The sequence below is a fragment of the Neopsephotus bourkii genome, unplaced genomic scaffold (assembly GCF_033783945.1).
Source record: "Neopsephotus bourkii isolate Nb327-2 ecotype Australia unplaced genomic scaffold, CSIRO-AGI_Nbou_v1 NB_1655, whole genome shotgun sequence".
NCBI lineage: Eukaryota > Metazoa > Chordata > Aves > Psittaciformes > Psittacidae > Neopsephotus > Neopsephotus bourkii.
The window spans coordinates 2,973,025-2,985,967 of record NW_026902129.1 but is presented as its reverse complement, the minus strand read 5'-3'; the positions used below and the strand labels follow the sequence as shown (position 1 = coordinate 2,985,967).

At 48.0% G+C, this 12,943-nt stretch overlaps 1 protein-coding gene across 9 annotated transcripts in view; it reads right to left on the bottom strand.

Annotated features, from left to right (window-relative positions):
* Nucleotides 1–11,909, bottom strand: part of HECW1 (HECT, C2 and WW domain containing E3 ubiquitin protein ligase 1) — a 245,356-nt gene extending 233,447 nt beyond the window's left edge. For 6 of the 9 annotated variants that reach the window (XM_061374940.1, XM_061374938.1, XM_061374942.1 and 3 more), the window contains exon 1: nt 11,585–11,903. Coding sequence is in view for 7 of the 9 variants with exons in the window: in XM_061374938.1 (XP_061230922.1) it covers nt 11,585–11,614 (30 nt within the window). In the remaining 2 variants the exon portion in view is untranslated. Of the gene's footprint in view, nt 1–11,584 lie in introns of all 9 variants that reach the window. The other 3 variants (XR_009728710.1, XM_061374944.1, XM_061374945.1) reach the window with 3 other exon arrangements.
* Between the last annotated feature and the right edge of the window lie 1,034 nt (nt 11,910–12,943).

The following is a 12,943-nucleotide window of genomic DNA, read 5'->3' as shown; positions in this document are numbered from 1 at the left end:
CAGAGGAGAAAGAAAGGAGAACCTTGCTAAAATAACATTAGTATTGAAACTGGAAAAATTGACTTAAAAAGGGGAGTGGGGACTCCGTTCAAGGTGATCTTGTTAAGCCAAAAAGTAAATGTGTATGTCTGGGGCACTCCTTCTCTGACATGCTTCTGTTTTCCAAGTGTCACAAAACTGGAAGCTGAAAAATCCATGTGGTCTGTCCCACACAAATACTCAGTCAATCTTCACACTGTTATTTTAAGACCTCATGAGCCAAGTGCATCCCTAGTGCAAGATCAGGGTCTTACATGAACTTGGTGTAGCAATGAAATCGGCCTTGAGTTTCCACAAAGCAAATACAACAGTACAACGCTATAAAGATGATGTGAACAGGAGATACCAGACAGCTTTGAACAAACGGCTCCATGAAGCAGAGCAGGTCAAGTCTCATTTTCTGCACTGTGGGAAATGGATGCATTTTGAAGTTTTCCTTACAGCTGAAGCATAACAACAAGCACCACCTTGCCACACCTCCATCTCTGATCTCTCCCAACTGGATCTGATCATTAAACAAGGCTGCAGGGCTCCAAGTCCTCTGAACGGCTGCCAGCTGCAGTACAAAACACATTCTCATGAGGAACGTTTTGATTCTGTTTAAAACAGCACTTTCTGACAGAAAAACCATTCCACTAGCAAATCTTCATGCAGCGCCACTTCTTAGCATGCCTCCCCTCCTCCCACACATGCATGCACCAGAGCTACATTGAGAAGATACTTATGCTGCACGTTTGCAACGCACTGGATTTGCTCCTGCCAGGTCACCTGTCTCTTGGAGCAAAAGACTTCGAGGAAAGGAGTCATCAAAACGAGGATGATTCAGTGTCTGCACATAAATGACAGGTATTCCCCAAAAATATATGCAAGGAAAAAAGATGCAGGCGTGTCTTTTTTTGTTTAAGAGGCTTCGTAGCCTCAGGGTGGCTCGCATGGCAACAAGCTCTTTACTTAAGCAGCCAGCTACTTGAAAACGAACGTAACTGTACTACCAAGCAATCTCAATCAACAACTGAACAAGCCCATGTGATTTGCAGGGGTCTCTAGCTTTCAGCAAGTAATTCACCAGTGCCACATAGATACGGGTGATAATGGTGTCTCCAGCTCTTCCCTGTGAGTCAGCGTGTGCCAGGGCTGCCAAAGCTGCTCCAAGCACCTGAACCACCCGTAAAGCAGGTCTGCCAAGACAAGCCCAGCAGGACAGCACTGCAGGGACACAAAGCATGCATAGCAAGAGGAAGAACATTGCATTTGGTTACTGGTCTCTAGCAACCACAAACTGGGGTTTGGGTTTGGAGGGATCTCATAGCTTCCACTAGACCATGTTGCTTCAAGCCCCATCCAACCTGGCCTTGAATGCTGTCAGGTACAGGCATCCACAAGGAAGTTTGCTCCACACCAGTCCTCTCTGGCCTAAAATGGGACCTTTTTCTCCTCCAAAGCAATTACATAAAAATGATTCCTTATTGGTCAGAAGAAGCCTTCAGGAGATGCAAAATTTGCCTACTGACTTAAGCACAAAACAGCATTACACGGAGCTAACTTTTGATTCATTTATCATGAATTGCAATGTTAACTATGCTCCTCTAATGAGAGATCCTCAACTGCATCAAGCCCAGCTGAGACCTCTGGCTGCAAAGTCACCCTCCTGCCCTACCACCTATCAGAGACCACAAACACAGGATGAAGGGAAGTGGTTATGGAAAGACAAGGGGGTTGGCTGGGTGGTGCAGCTGGAAAGCATTGTTCAGTGATCTCTCACCTGCACCTTCGCACTCTTACATCCTAAGCTCTGATCCTGGGTCCTCTGAGGTTTGAAGAATTGGTTACTGCATATGATCTGTTGCTTACCAAAGCTCTGTCTGAATTATATTGGTATCCTATTACACGGGAATTTTATCTGAAAGCTTTCATAGTCACTATTAGCTGCCAGGATTCAACTCAGAAAACTACTGCATAAAACAAGCCAAACATGCAGATTCCCATCGGACACATCACTGAGGCAAAAATGAAAACAGTCCAGAAGCCTAAGACTCAACATAGATGGTTTTGGTCAGATCAGAAGATTGGGACTTGCGCAGAATTTAGGCATTAAAGTTAAAATTGTACTCACTGCTACTGAGCCCTGCTTTCAGCATGTCAGAATTCAGGGACTTAAGAGAGTTCTGCTCCTGTGCATCCCATAAACACCAGGCTTGACAACCCACTTGCTCTACATGTGAAATGTCTGAACCAGGCCTTGGCAAAGGAACCCAGAAACTCCCCCTCTACCCATTAAATCAGAGTTACGCTCATGTTTGCTCTCTGGCTCAATGAATCTTCAAATCATCTATGTAGGACATAACAACTTTGGCCAGATGGGTATAAATCATGTCCCATGCTCACACTTAAAGGAGCTCCCTGCATGTTCGGGCACATTCCTGGAAAGTCACAGATCTAGATCTGATCTAAATCAGGTGCAAGAGAAATGATAACACCCCTTGCTGGAGAGGGCAGCTCCTCCCTGAGCAACAGGCCCTACCCAACACACCAGTTTTGGGGTACCTGCTTCTGAGGCCCTGCCTCCCTTCAGTTACTGTTCAACCAGCTTTGCACCTCACCCAGGACACAAGCATGCTGAGGTGGCAGAGAAGCATCAAGCTACCTGTACCTGCATTACACTGGAAGTAAAACCCCTGGGGAGCACAGAGCAGGGACCCTACTGCTGACTGCACATGAATCAGTCACATGCAGCCAACTCAAGCTGATCTATTACACCTCTCTTTTTGGTGCATTGCTGCACAAAACATGGCTATAGTGTCCTGGATATAAGCCAGTAAGCTCCCAGTCTGCCATGTAGACTTAGCAGCTTAGATCTTAATTTGCTTAAGGCCCTCTTATCACTTTTCATTTCAGCATGTGGGTGTCCCCTCCCATGGTCCCACAGGGATTATCTGGATTAGCAATACTGCATTTATAGCCATTTTGGTCCAGGTAGCTAAAAGGAGATGAACTGGGTTTTCCAGTGAGTTATTAGAATGCCATCAAGTAGATTGATCTCCTGCCCATCTCTCAGAGCTGTTACGAGGAGGTCACAAGTCAGCCGAACACATTATTCACCATAACCCTTCCGGAGCTACTAAATGACAGTATTAAATCAGTTGATTTCTCAAATATCCTATTCCCACATGTTCCCCTTGCTGAACTGGCCTGACAGCCCACCCCACGGCATCCCTGAGCTGCTACCACCACTTACCTATCAGCTTTCCTAAGGTGGGCTGTCTTTCTGAAGTCAGTGGGACTCCCTAAGCAAGTAGCATCACACATGCACACACAGAGCTGGCAGAATTAGGTTGGGAAAAATAGGTCAAAATAGGCATATATTTAACTTGGAGTCCAAACCTCAGAACTGTATTTTACCAACAAGCAATTCATACACACATGCACAAAATACACGTTTGATAGCCATGAGGAAGTCATTCTGATAGGAACTATGCAATCAAGGTATTTTACAGAAGCTCTGCCAGAATATTTCTATTCCCACTCCCAGCAGAGGTGTGAAGAAACCACCTCATGCTCACAAGCCAATATCCATCCTTTTTCTGTAATCAAGCAGCTTCTACCTGTACAAACTTTTGAGAGATCGTTTCCTACTCCAACTAGAGCCTGAGACATTTTGGGGTTTTGTCTTTAAAGATGGGGAGGCTGCAGGGTTGAGACACCCCTGTAGGGAGCACGGCCTGGGCCACTAACCCCTGTTCCAAGCTTCAAAAAGCCACCTTTGCAGGCAGGTCCAGGCAGACACACAAGCAGAGAGGGCACAAGGGCTGTCTGCCCCTTTCTAGAAGTGCTGCAGAAATACCCCTGGGCTTGTGATGATCTTCCAAGCTGGACAAGACATTATGGCTGACTCCTAGAATAAGTTATACCACATGGCTTTATCAAGGAAATCAAGAAGCTGATCCTTAGATCTGGTTTCTAGAAGATACTGCCTGCTTCTACCCTTCTCATAGGATCCACTTATAGCCAAACCTCAGCAGCTCAGTTGGCAAGTTGAACGCACAGAAGCACCCAGAACACTTTACCACACCTCTGTTACAGATTTGCTGCATTTCCTGCAAGATGATTGCTTGTTATTTTGCTCCGACTCCCTCCCCAGCAACACTAAAATCTAACACTAGGTCTGTAAATCACCCCAAGTGCTTTAGGGTAAGCAAGTACCCTCTTCACACCTACTCCTGCTTTATGCACAGTTGAGTGCAAAAGACACATATTTAAGAATTCATATGCTTAAAATTAGGTGATACACATTTTTAATTAGAATTGCCTTAATATAATTGCTCAAATACAGACACTAAGGTTTTAGCCTACAACATGCGATTGGCTACAGAGAATTAGTCCCAAGTTATTAATCCATGTTTTAATTCCCTGAGACATAATACCGCATGGCCTAGGAACAGCTATCTGTGCAGCAAAGTGCACTGAAAAGAACAACAGTACTTTGCAATCACCCTGTTCTTGGAGGGGGAAGGTTGAGGGGAGCAGAGGAGACTATCAAAGAGAACACAGGCCCATGTGCAGAGAGGGAGAGCCTTTGAAAGCCTGCAGTGACAGTTCTGAGGAGCATGAAAGAGTAATACATAGTCAGATTTCAAGAGCAGGTAATGGTTTTACACCAGCATGCAGTTTCTTGGCCAACGTAAGAAATTCTGCCTTTGGCCAGGCTGGAAATTTTACTCTTTAATGGGAGCTTTCCTCATTAAAAAAACTGGGTAATTTCCTTTCACAAAGCAAAATCCTTAAGGAACATTAAGTGGAAAAAGAAGGTAAATTAGGTAGCCTAACTCTCATAAGCCACCACAGTGACGAGTCTTGGAAAGGAGCTCCACCACAGGAGACCAGGTACATCAATACTGGAATCCCCAGTTTTCTAGCCCAAGAAGAAGAGCAGAAAATATAGTTCAGCTCATTAGCCCTTAATACCTGGTGTGGGTAGTAACTCCTATGGCTGATTCTGCTTTAGCCTGCTGCTAGGGTAATGAGAAAGAAATGTCAGTGCTTCCCACTGGCACAGCAAACAGCAGCTTCCCTATGACATTGCTCTGTAACAAAATACACCACAGAAAAGGTGACAGAAGGCCACATGCACTGCCCTTCATCAGGCAAAGTTCCCAACAACTTTAGGAAGAGCATTGTTCATTTTTAGACCAAAGGATTTGCTTTAATAATGCTTTATCTCAGCATCGGGTCTCTACTATGACTCAGGGTACTTATGGAGTACTTCTGAATCATGGTATTGACCTTACATTGACTACCATTTGAGAGCATGATGCTGTCAAATTAAGCAAGTTAAAAGTTTGTGAAAATAGCTCTCTTCTAGTCTCTATGCAGCTTCCACAGGCCCGCAAACAAGACAGCAGGCAACCTAATGGCTAATGGGCCTTTCACAAATCTCGAACAGCATCATCTTGGAAACATGTGTTCTGACTTCAAGATTAAACAGTTCATCCACTTTCCTCCTCTTTTCCTGTTAAGCATGTAGCAACTAAACCTTGCTATTTAAATCAAGATGCTGCTTCAAGAGAGCAAATCTGCTGTTGTGTTTCTCCAGGCAACCACGCAGTTGCACTCAAAAGTGCCCCGTCAAACAAAAAGGATAAAGTATGTGTATTTTCATATTAAAAATCCTCAGGCCTCTTCCATAGCTGCTCTTTTTATGTATCTCTGAAGACAAATAACCCAACACCTGATGGATGCTCTGCATTAGAATGTGAATTTGAAGTTTAAATTTTCCTGAGGCTGCATTAAGATGTAGGCACAAGAGAGCATCCCCCACTTTAGCAACAATCAGTCTTGATGGAGCCCATATTTCAAAGGAAAGCACCCAGCTGCCCAAAGACAACCTTGGGACATCAGATGATCCCATCCAGCCCACTCTTTTGTCAAGCACCTGTAAGCATGCCCACAGATGCCCAGGCAGGTAGCCTCACACACGCATTTGTCTCCAGCTGGAAGGAGGACTGAAGTTCAAATGGTTCAGGAAGTGCCTTCCAACAGGAATCCAGCTCACAAACAAAGCTGGATTATCCCCAGCTTCATTGCTTCTTACCTAGCTTAGCAAAGTCTGTACAACATACAGTGTATGTTCTGCCACAGAGACTTGGGCAGGATCATTTGCTTCAGGGAGGCAGAGGAGTCACAGCAACACCTAAGATCCAGAGAACAGCTCCTTGACCCATCTGCTCCATTACAAACAACACTGAGGCATTTCACCAGCATCGGTGAACAACTTGTTTGACCATCCCGTCAAGCATCCCCCCCTCTCTTGCTCTCCTCTTTCCCCTGGGAAAAGTTCCTGCTCCACCTCTTCTGCTTCCACATGTTTGGGAGGGGTATCCATCAGACTTCCCCTCTGTAAAAAGCACCCTATGGACAGTACAATGCCAGATCTTCCCAAGCTTGCAGGATGCCATCCTAAATTTCAAATGGGTATGTGTGAAAGCACTTAACTAGCACCAGAAGTACAGCAGTGCTCCTCCTTTCTCTAAAACAATTGGCCTGCTGAACAACACATTTCAGGACCTGAGAAACCTGATTTGGTAATTGAAGGTGCACATGGCACACATTTTCCTATGGTATGGAATAATTAATTATACCACATGACAGATTTTAATCCTGGTGTTCAAGAGCTCATTAACAAAACTACTTTAAAGGGTGCTAATAGAAACAAATGCCTTTAACATCACAGACTTCCCAGATGACTCCAGCCATGGAGATGGATGACAAATCACTCTGTCAGTCATCTTTGAATTCCATATTGACTACACTGAAGCAATTACCCGTTTATTTTTAGAGCATGTTCCATTTTAAACACAAGTGATTCAGTCCAAGAGACATTCTATACTGCATCATTATTGCATGGGTTAACAACTCTCAAATTTAAATGGATTTTCATTCTGGGACTAATTCTTGCCTTATTTTTTTTTCCTTCCTTTTTACTCTAGGCATTGGTTGGGGATTTTAATTCAGGCTTCAAACCAAACAAACGTTGGTGCTCTAAAAGCATCTGTAGAGAAATACAAAAATATCTGGTAAGTGTGAAAGAGAGAGCCTGTTTTGCTACATGCATGCAATGAAACCTCAGGGAAGGTCTCAATAACAGCCTTCCCGACTGCTGTGCACACGCGCTCTCCCACAGACCTTCTGCTCTGCAGCAAGGGAATGCTGCCGGCGCTGCCGCGTCCTCAGGGAACTTTGGAATACAGCAATGCATGGTGCTGATCATTTATTTCAGTGTTTCAAACAAGAGCACCAGGGTTTCCCCCTTTTTTAAGGTCTAAAAGGAACAGCTTGCCATATCACTGCCCCCCAGCCCCCAAACCATCTCAAGGTTTATCTGCATTGTAGGCAGTGTTGTGAAAAGGATGAGGGGCTGGGATCAAGTTCAGGCTGCTCCTAACTGATGGTAAAGGAGGGTGCACTGATGAAGAGGAGAGTTGGGGAAGGATAGTTCTGAGGAGCTGAGGTTTCTGCTGCTGATGTGACCAGAGGGAGAGGATGAACAACAAGAGCTGCAACAGGTACTGCAGCAGGGGAACCCCGCTTCAGGCTCAGCTGCTGCCCTGCTTCAACCCAACTCCTCCTTCTCTCCAAATCAAACACAGGCTGTGGGGTGCAACCAGTCTCTTGCCCCCAGCAGTCTGCTGCCCATGACAACAGCCTTATTTGGTCTGTAGCTTGGACCAGTCTTACTGGTCCTTATTCTGGTGAACCCACAAACATCTGCGATGAGGACACCATCTTGCCAAGGGACAGTCCCAGCACCTCCTAAGGAGCCCTGCCTAGAGAAGCTAAGCCTCCTACTTCAGAGCTGACAATGGGGTACCCTAGACATGGCATAACTGATCAAAAAAGCCCAGGACTGACTCACGAGTCCATTATACAGCTGCCTTGCCACCATTCATTAACTGTAACGAAAATGACCCTGGGCTCCCTACATCAAAGAACCTTGCCATTTCTTCTTAATTAATCCTAAGCATCACGCTGCCCTTAAATCTCAGCTGGAAAACATAAACTAGAGTAGGTGGCATCTCAGCCTGCCCTTTGCTACTGGCTGTACTTTTATTTTTCCCCATATTGTACGTCCCCAACCCCCCTGAGATTAATCAGTAGACACCAAAATATGGCTGCGTTTTAGGGCAAATGCATAAGATCCAGCCTAGTTAGACTATTAGAATCAACGTTCACAATAATTTAACACCAACAGAAATGTATTTCTAAGGAATTAAACCAACCCCTGCAGTGTTTGTCACTCAGCCACTGCAGAATCACAACAGCACATGAAATGTTACAAGAGAAACGGGCAAAAAAAAAGCCTTAAACAGAAGCAAAACTGACTCATCTCCTTATTGCCAAACCCGAGAAGGCCGCTGAGCGTAAACAAACAACAGACATCCTGAAAAAAAGGGGCGTCACAATTCCTTGCCGTGCTGATAGGCAGATACACAAAGTGGCATGAGCAGGACCATCCTTCAGCTACTCCTGCAAGCCAATCCCAGGGAAACAGCCAATACTACAGTAACATTCCCGGTAGCGCAGGTGTCACCCGAGGCCGGGGAGCATCTGAGGTGCTGCTGACCCCCAGTGCAATGATGGCTCCTAGCTTGTATGTGGTGGAATGCTGTGACAGCAGAAGGTATGATCCATTCATAGAAGCCACACATATATTTGGATACCCAATGGAACTGTTGTGGACAGTATTCAAAGGCATGCTTTGGCTTAGGCTGGCAAGCATCTCTTCTACAGAACAGGAGGGAGAACAAGCCAGAGCACTTGTATAACGCTTAAGCTCTCCTCCCTGTCTATAGTGGCCCACACAAAGGCTACAGCCTACGCATACTGAAGCCAGACCTTTAGGTACCCCTAAGTTTGGAGGAAACCAAGTAAGACTTAGGACTAGAGACACACAGAAAGAACCAAAGGAAAGTCATTGTAAAGACAAGTTACGTTCTCTGGCAAAGTCCATCATGACAAACTATGACACTTTGGAGTAACAGCTTTTTTTTCATTACTAAAAGACCTTCTGGTTGAGCTCTGCAACACACTTAACTGGTGGGGGAATGGGGAGGCTGTCTAACAGGAGTTTTTAAAGTAGCAGTTTCAGAGTTGAACCACAGGGGCAACCTTAACGCCTGCATCCACGAAACAGATCTCCAGCAGCTTTAAAAAACTAGGTAACCCAAGCTTTTTGTTAGAACAGCTCCTGGCTCGCCATCAGCTATTCAACACCATCACTCTCACAACCTGAATCCTGCATACACACACACAGTGCCACAACCGTATCTCATGCAGTACTTCAGAAAGCAGCTAAGCTAAATTCCACTCGTGCTGTTTATCCAAGCAACTGCATTGTTTGTAAGACCACCATTAAAATGAGGCCAGGAGAAGGACTTAACAGTACTTTGAAAGAACATTACTTAGTGTCAGACACAGCATATGCAAAACACAAACTTTTCCACAGGGATTCTCTCACAATGGAAAAGAATACTAGATCATGTGCCACATATGTGAAACACAAAGCCACAGAAAGATGCACTTTAGTAACAAGCCTTAGCCAGTCACTTATTGGAAAACAATAAATACTGCATTGTTTATTAGAATGCATTTAAAATGTTAAGCATATGGATTTGGAATCAATTATTTGGGATGTTCTGAATACGTGTACACAGTTTGCTTTCAAATAAATCACAGCCACATTCAGATATCGATAGTCCCTGATGAAGTCACTGAATGCATCAGTTCATGCTCTGGCCTGCTCTGGTTTTAAACAAGTAAGCTGATAAGAAAGAGCTGGTTGATACTAAAAGGGTTAGGAGTCCAAAGCTCAGGTCACATTAAGTCAGCAGCACATTAGCATACATATCACACGAGTGATGCGATGTGCCGTCCACTACCGACCCAGAGGCTGCTCGCTCCTCACAAGCACTGGCCATCTGACCAACCACTCTTTGTTCTGAACTCACTCCCTTGCTCAGCCTCCTGAAACAAACCAGTAAATAGACCCACCATTCCCTCCTTAAGGACAGATACTCTTCCCCCCACCCAGACTAACCGAGACTGCATTGACAGGATGAGTGTTGTGTGTTGACTAAGCATGCGCTGGTTTTTACATCTACTTTTGGATCCAGCATGAAAATCAACATTGCACCTGTGTTGTCCAAATGGATGTGTGCTTCAGAGACAGACAGAAGCAGAGAGAGCAGCCAGGATACACACCGTACTCCACTCCCCCATCAAACACACATACTACACACAGAAACGATAATCCCTTCTTAGTGGAAAATCCAAATTTTCAAAATGAATCCCCAGGCTAAAATGAATTACTGTAATAACTGCAATCCTCGTACAAGTACTAATCAGAACGGCACAGCTGACCACCTGCTATGTGGCACCACAGCAGCAGCACCCTGCCCCTCACTGCTGCTGTGTTCAGACAGGGCTAGGTGCCCCCCAAAACGAGACGGTGGTGCTGGTACACAGAGGGACAGGAGCGCAGCCTGAGTGACTGTTGTACGGTTCCACTACGCACTTCTGCTGAGTGCAGCATAACAGGAAAAAAAACAAAAAGGGCACTACTGCAGCTCCCAACAGAACAGCAGGATGCAAAAAACCTAAACCCAGGCCAAGTAATTTCTTCTGCAACTACACAGGAACACACGGGAAACAGCGCAAGAGACGACAAAATGAATTGTATGTGCCTGTGTCGGCACAAACCCATTATCCACGCAGGCTGCAAAATGAGACAAGCAGCATTTGACAATGCTACAGGCTGGGGCAGTGTTCTTGGCGTACTTATAGTAAGTTATTTTATATAATTGCTAACGAAAAAAAATACGCAGTTACATAATAACACCAGGTAATAACCAAAATGTGAAGTCACAAGATTGGCTTACAGCAACAGAGCAGGGGGTTGGGGGGATGGGGGGGGGAGAAGCCTGTGCTTTAAATTTTGCTGCATTGTCAAGGAGCCAAAAACCAAATCTGGGGGGTTCTCCTTTTACAGGGAAGAGATGGAACCACGGAAAATCCAGTGCGGGACTCTTCCTCACCACTGCCTGCGCGCATCCACATCCCCAAATGATGTCAATCCCCGCCGGCACGTCGCTCATCATAATTCTACACTATCTGCTCGCTAGTGAAATTCAGGCCGACAGCTAAGCCCGTAACTCACCAGGGCCCATATGCTCCTGGGGAGCCCCCCCTCCCCTACGGTCCCCGGCCCCCCGCGGCAGCGCTCCCGGACACGCAGGGGGTCCCATGCCCGCACGGACCGGCCGGCTCCGAGGCACAAAGGCGGGCACGGATGACAGCGCACACCGCGACCCGCCACCGCATCTCGCTGCCCGCCCCGGGAAGGGCCTTTCCCGGCGGCGAGGCCGATGACAGACCCATCCCGCCTCGCACTTCTCCGCTGGGAGGCAACGTCAACCCCTCCCCACCACCAGCACCACACCCCCGGCGTCCCCACCACCCTCACCCGGGGCCGGGCGGCAGCAGCCCCTCGTACCTGGACAATGCCGGCCTGGGCACAGCTCATGCTCCCGCGGCGAGGCAGGTCTCACATCCCACACGTGCGGCTCAGGGCTCGCCGCCTGTCAGCCGACAGGGAAGGAGGAAGGGGGGGGGAAGGAGGGAGAGAGGACGAGGTGCCGGCGTGTCAGCCCCCACCGAGCCGCACCATAGTCCAGCACCGGCTGCTACGCCCGCAACGCCGCCGCGCTCTCTCCTCCTCCGCCCCGCCAGCCTCCTCCCACCCCGCCGCCTGCCGCTGAGGTACCGGCCGCCCGGAGCCACCCACACTCCGCGGCGGGCGCCCGGCAGCACCGCCCGGCCCGGCCCGGCCCGCCCCTCAGCGCGCCGCCTCACGGCCGGCCCCGGCCTCCCGCCCGGCACGGAGCAGCGGTGACCCAGGCCGCGACCCCGCCGGCTGCCCCGGGCCCTAAGCCCATGGCTGAGCGCGGCTGGGGCCGCCCCACGGCGCTCCCCTGAGGCGGCCGCGCTCGGACACCGCAGTACGCGGGTCGCCCCGGGGCAGAATTAACCCACCTTCCTCTCTGCCTGTTTCCCCCCACACACACCGAGACAGGCGGTGCTCCAGCGGCTGTACCCCCGGGAAACACACAGCCTCCTGCACCCTCTGCTCCGTGTCCAGGTCTGGGCTCCTCAGTACGAGAAAGACAACGAGCTACTGGAGAGGGTCCAGCAGAGGCCATAAGGGCGACGGGGGGTCTGGAGCGTCTCTCTTTTGAGGAGAGACAGCAGGAGATGGGCCTGTTTAGTCTAGAGAAGACTGAGAGGGGATCTCATTAATGCCGATCAATATCTCAAAGGTAGGTGTCGGGAGGATGGTGCCAGACTGGTGGTGCACAGTGACAGGATGAAGGGGAACAACGGCCACAAACTATACCACAAGCAGTGCCACCTTACCGTGAGGAAGAGCTTTACAGTAGGGGTAGCAGAGCACTGAACAGACTGGCCAGGGGGGTTGTGGAGTCTTCCTCTCTGGAGGCATTCAAAACCCACCTGAAGGTGTTCCTGTGTGACCTGCTCTGGGTGGCCCTGCCTTGGCAGGGGGTTGGCCTGGATGATGTCCAGAGGGCCCTTCCAACCCAAACCATTCCATGATTCTGTGACCCGCAGCCTCTCCTCTTCTGCACCAGGCATTATGAACTGCAGCCCCAGACAAAGAAAACCACGGTACCACAGCTGGGAAGTGAACAAGTGTCAAAATGCAGTTCAGGATATGGACAGTGGTGCTGTACACCCATTTCTCCCATAAGTCTTGTATTTGTCCTATCCCTGGGCAAGTCTGCTCACCAAAACCAGCCCTGGGTGCTGCTGGGGCCGCCGGGAACACCAGCTTCCA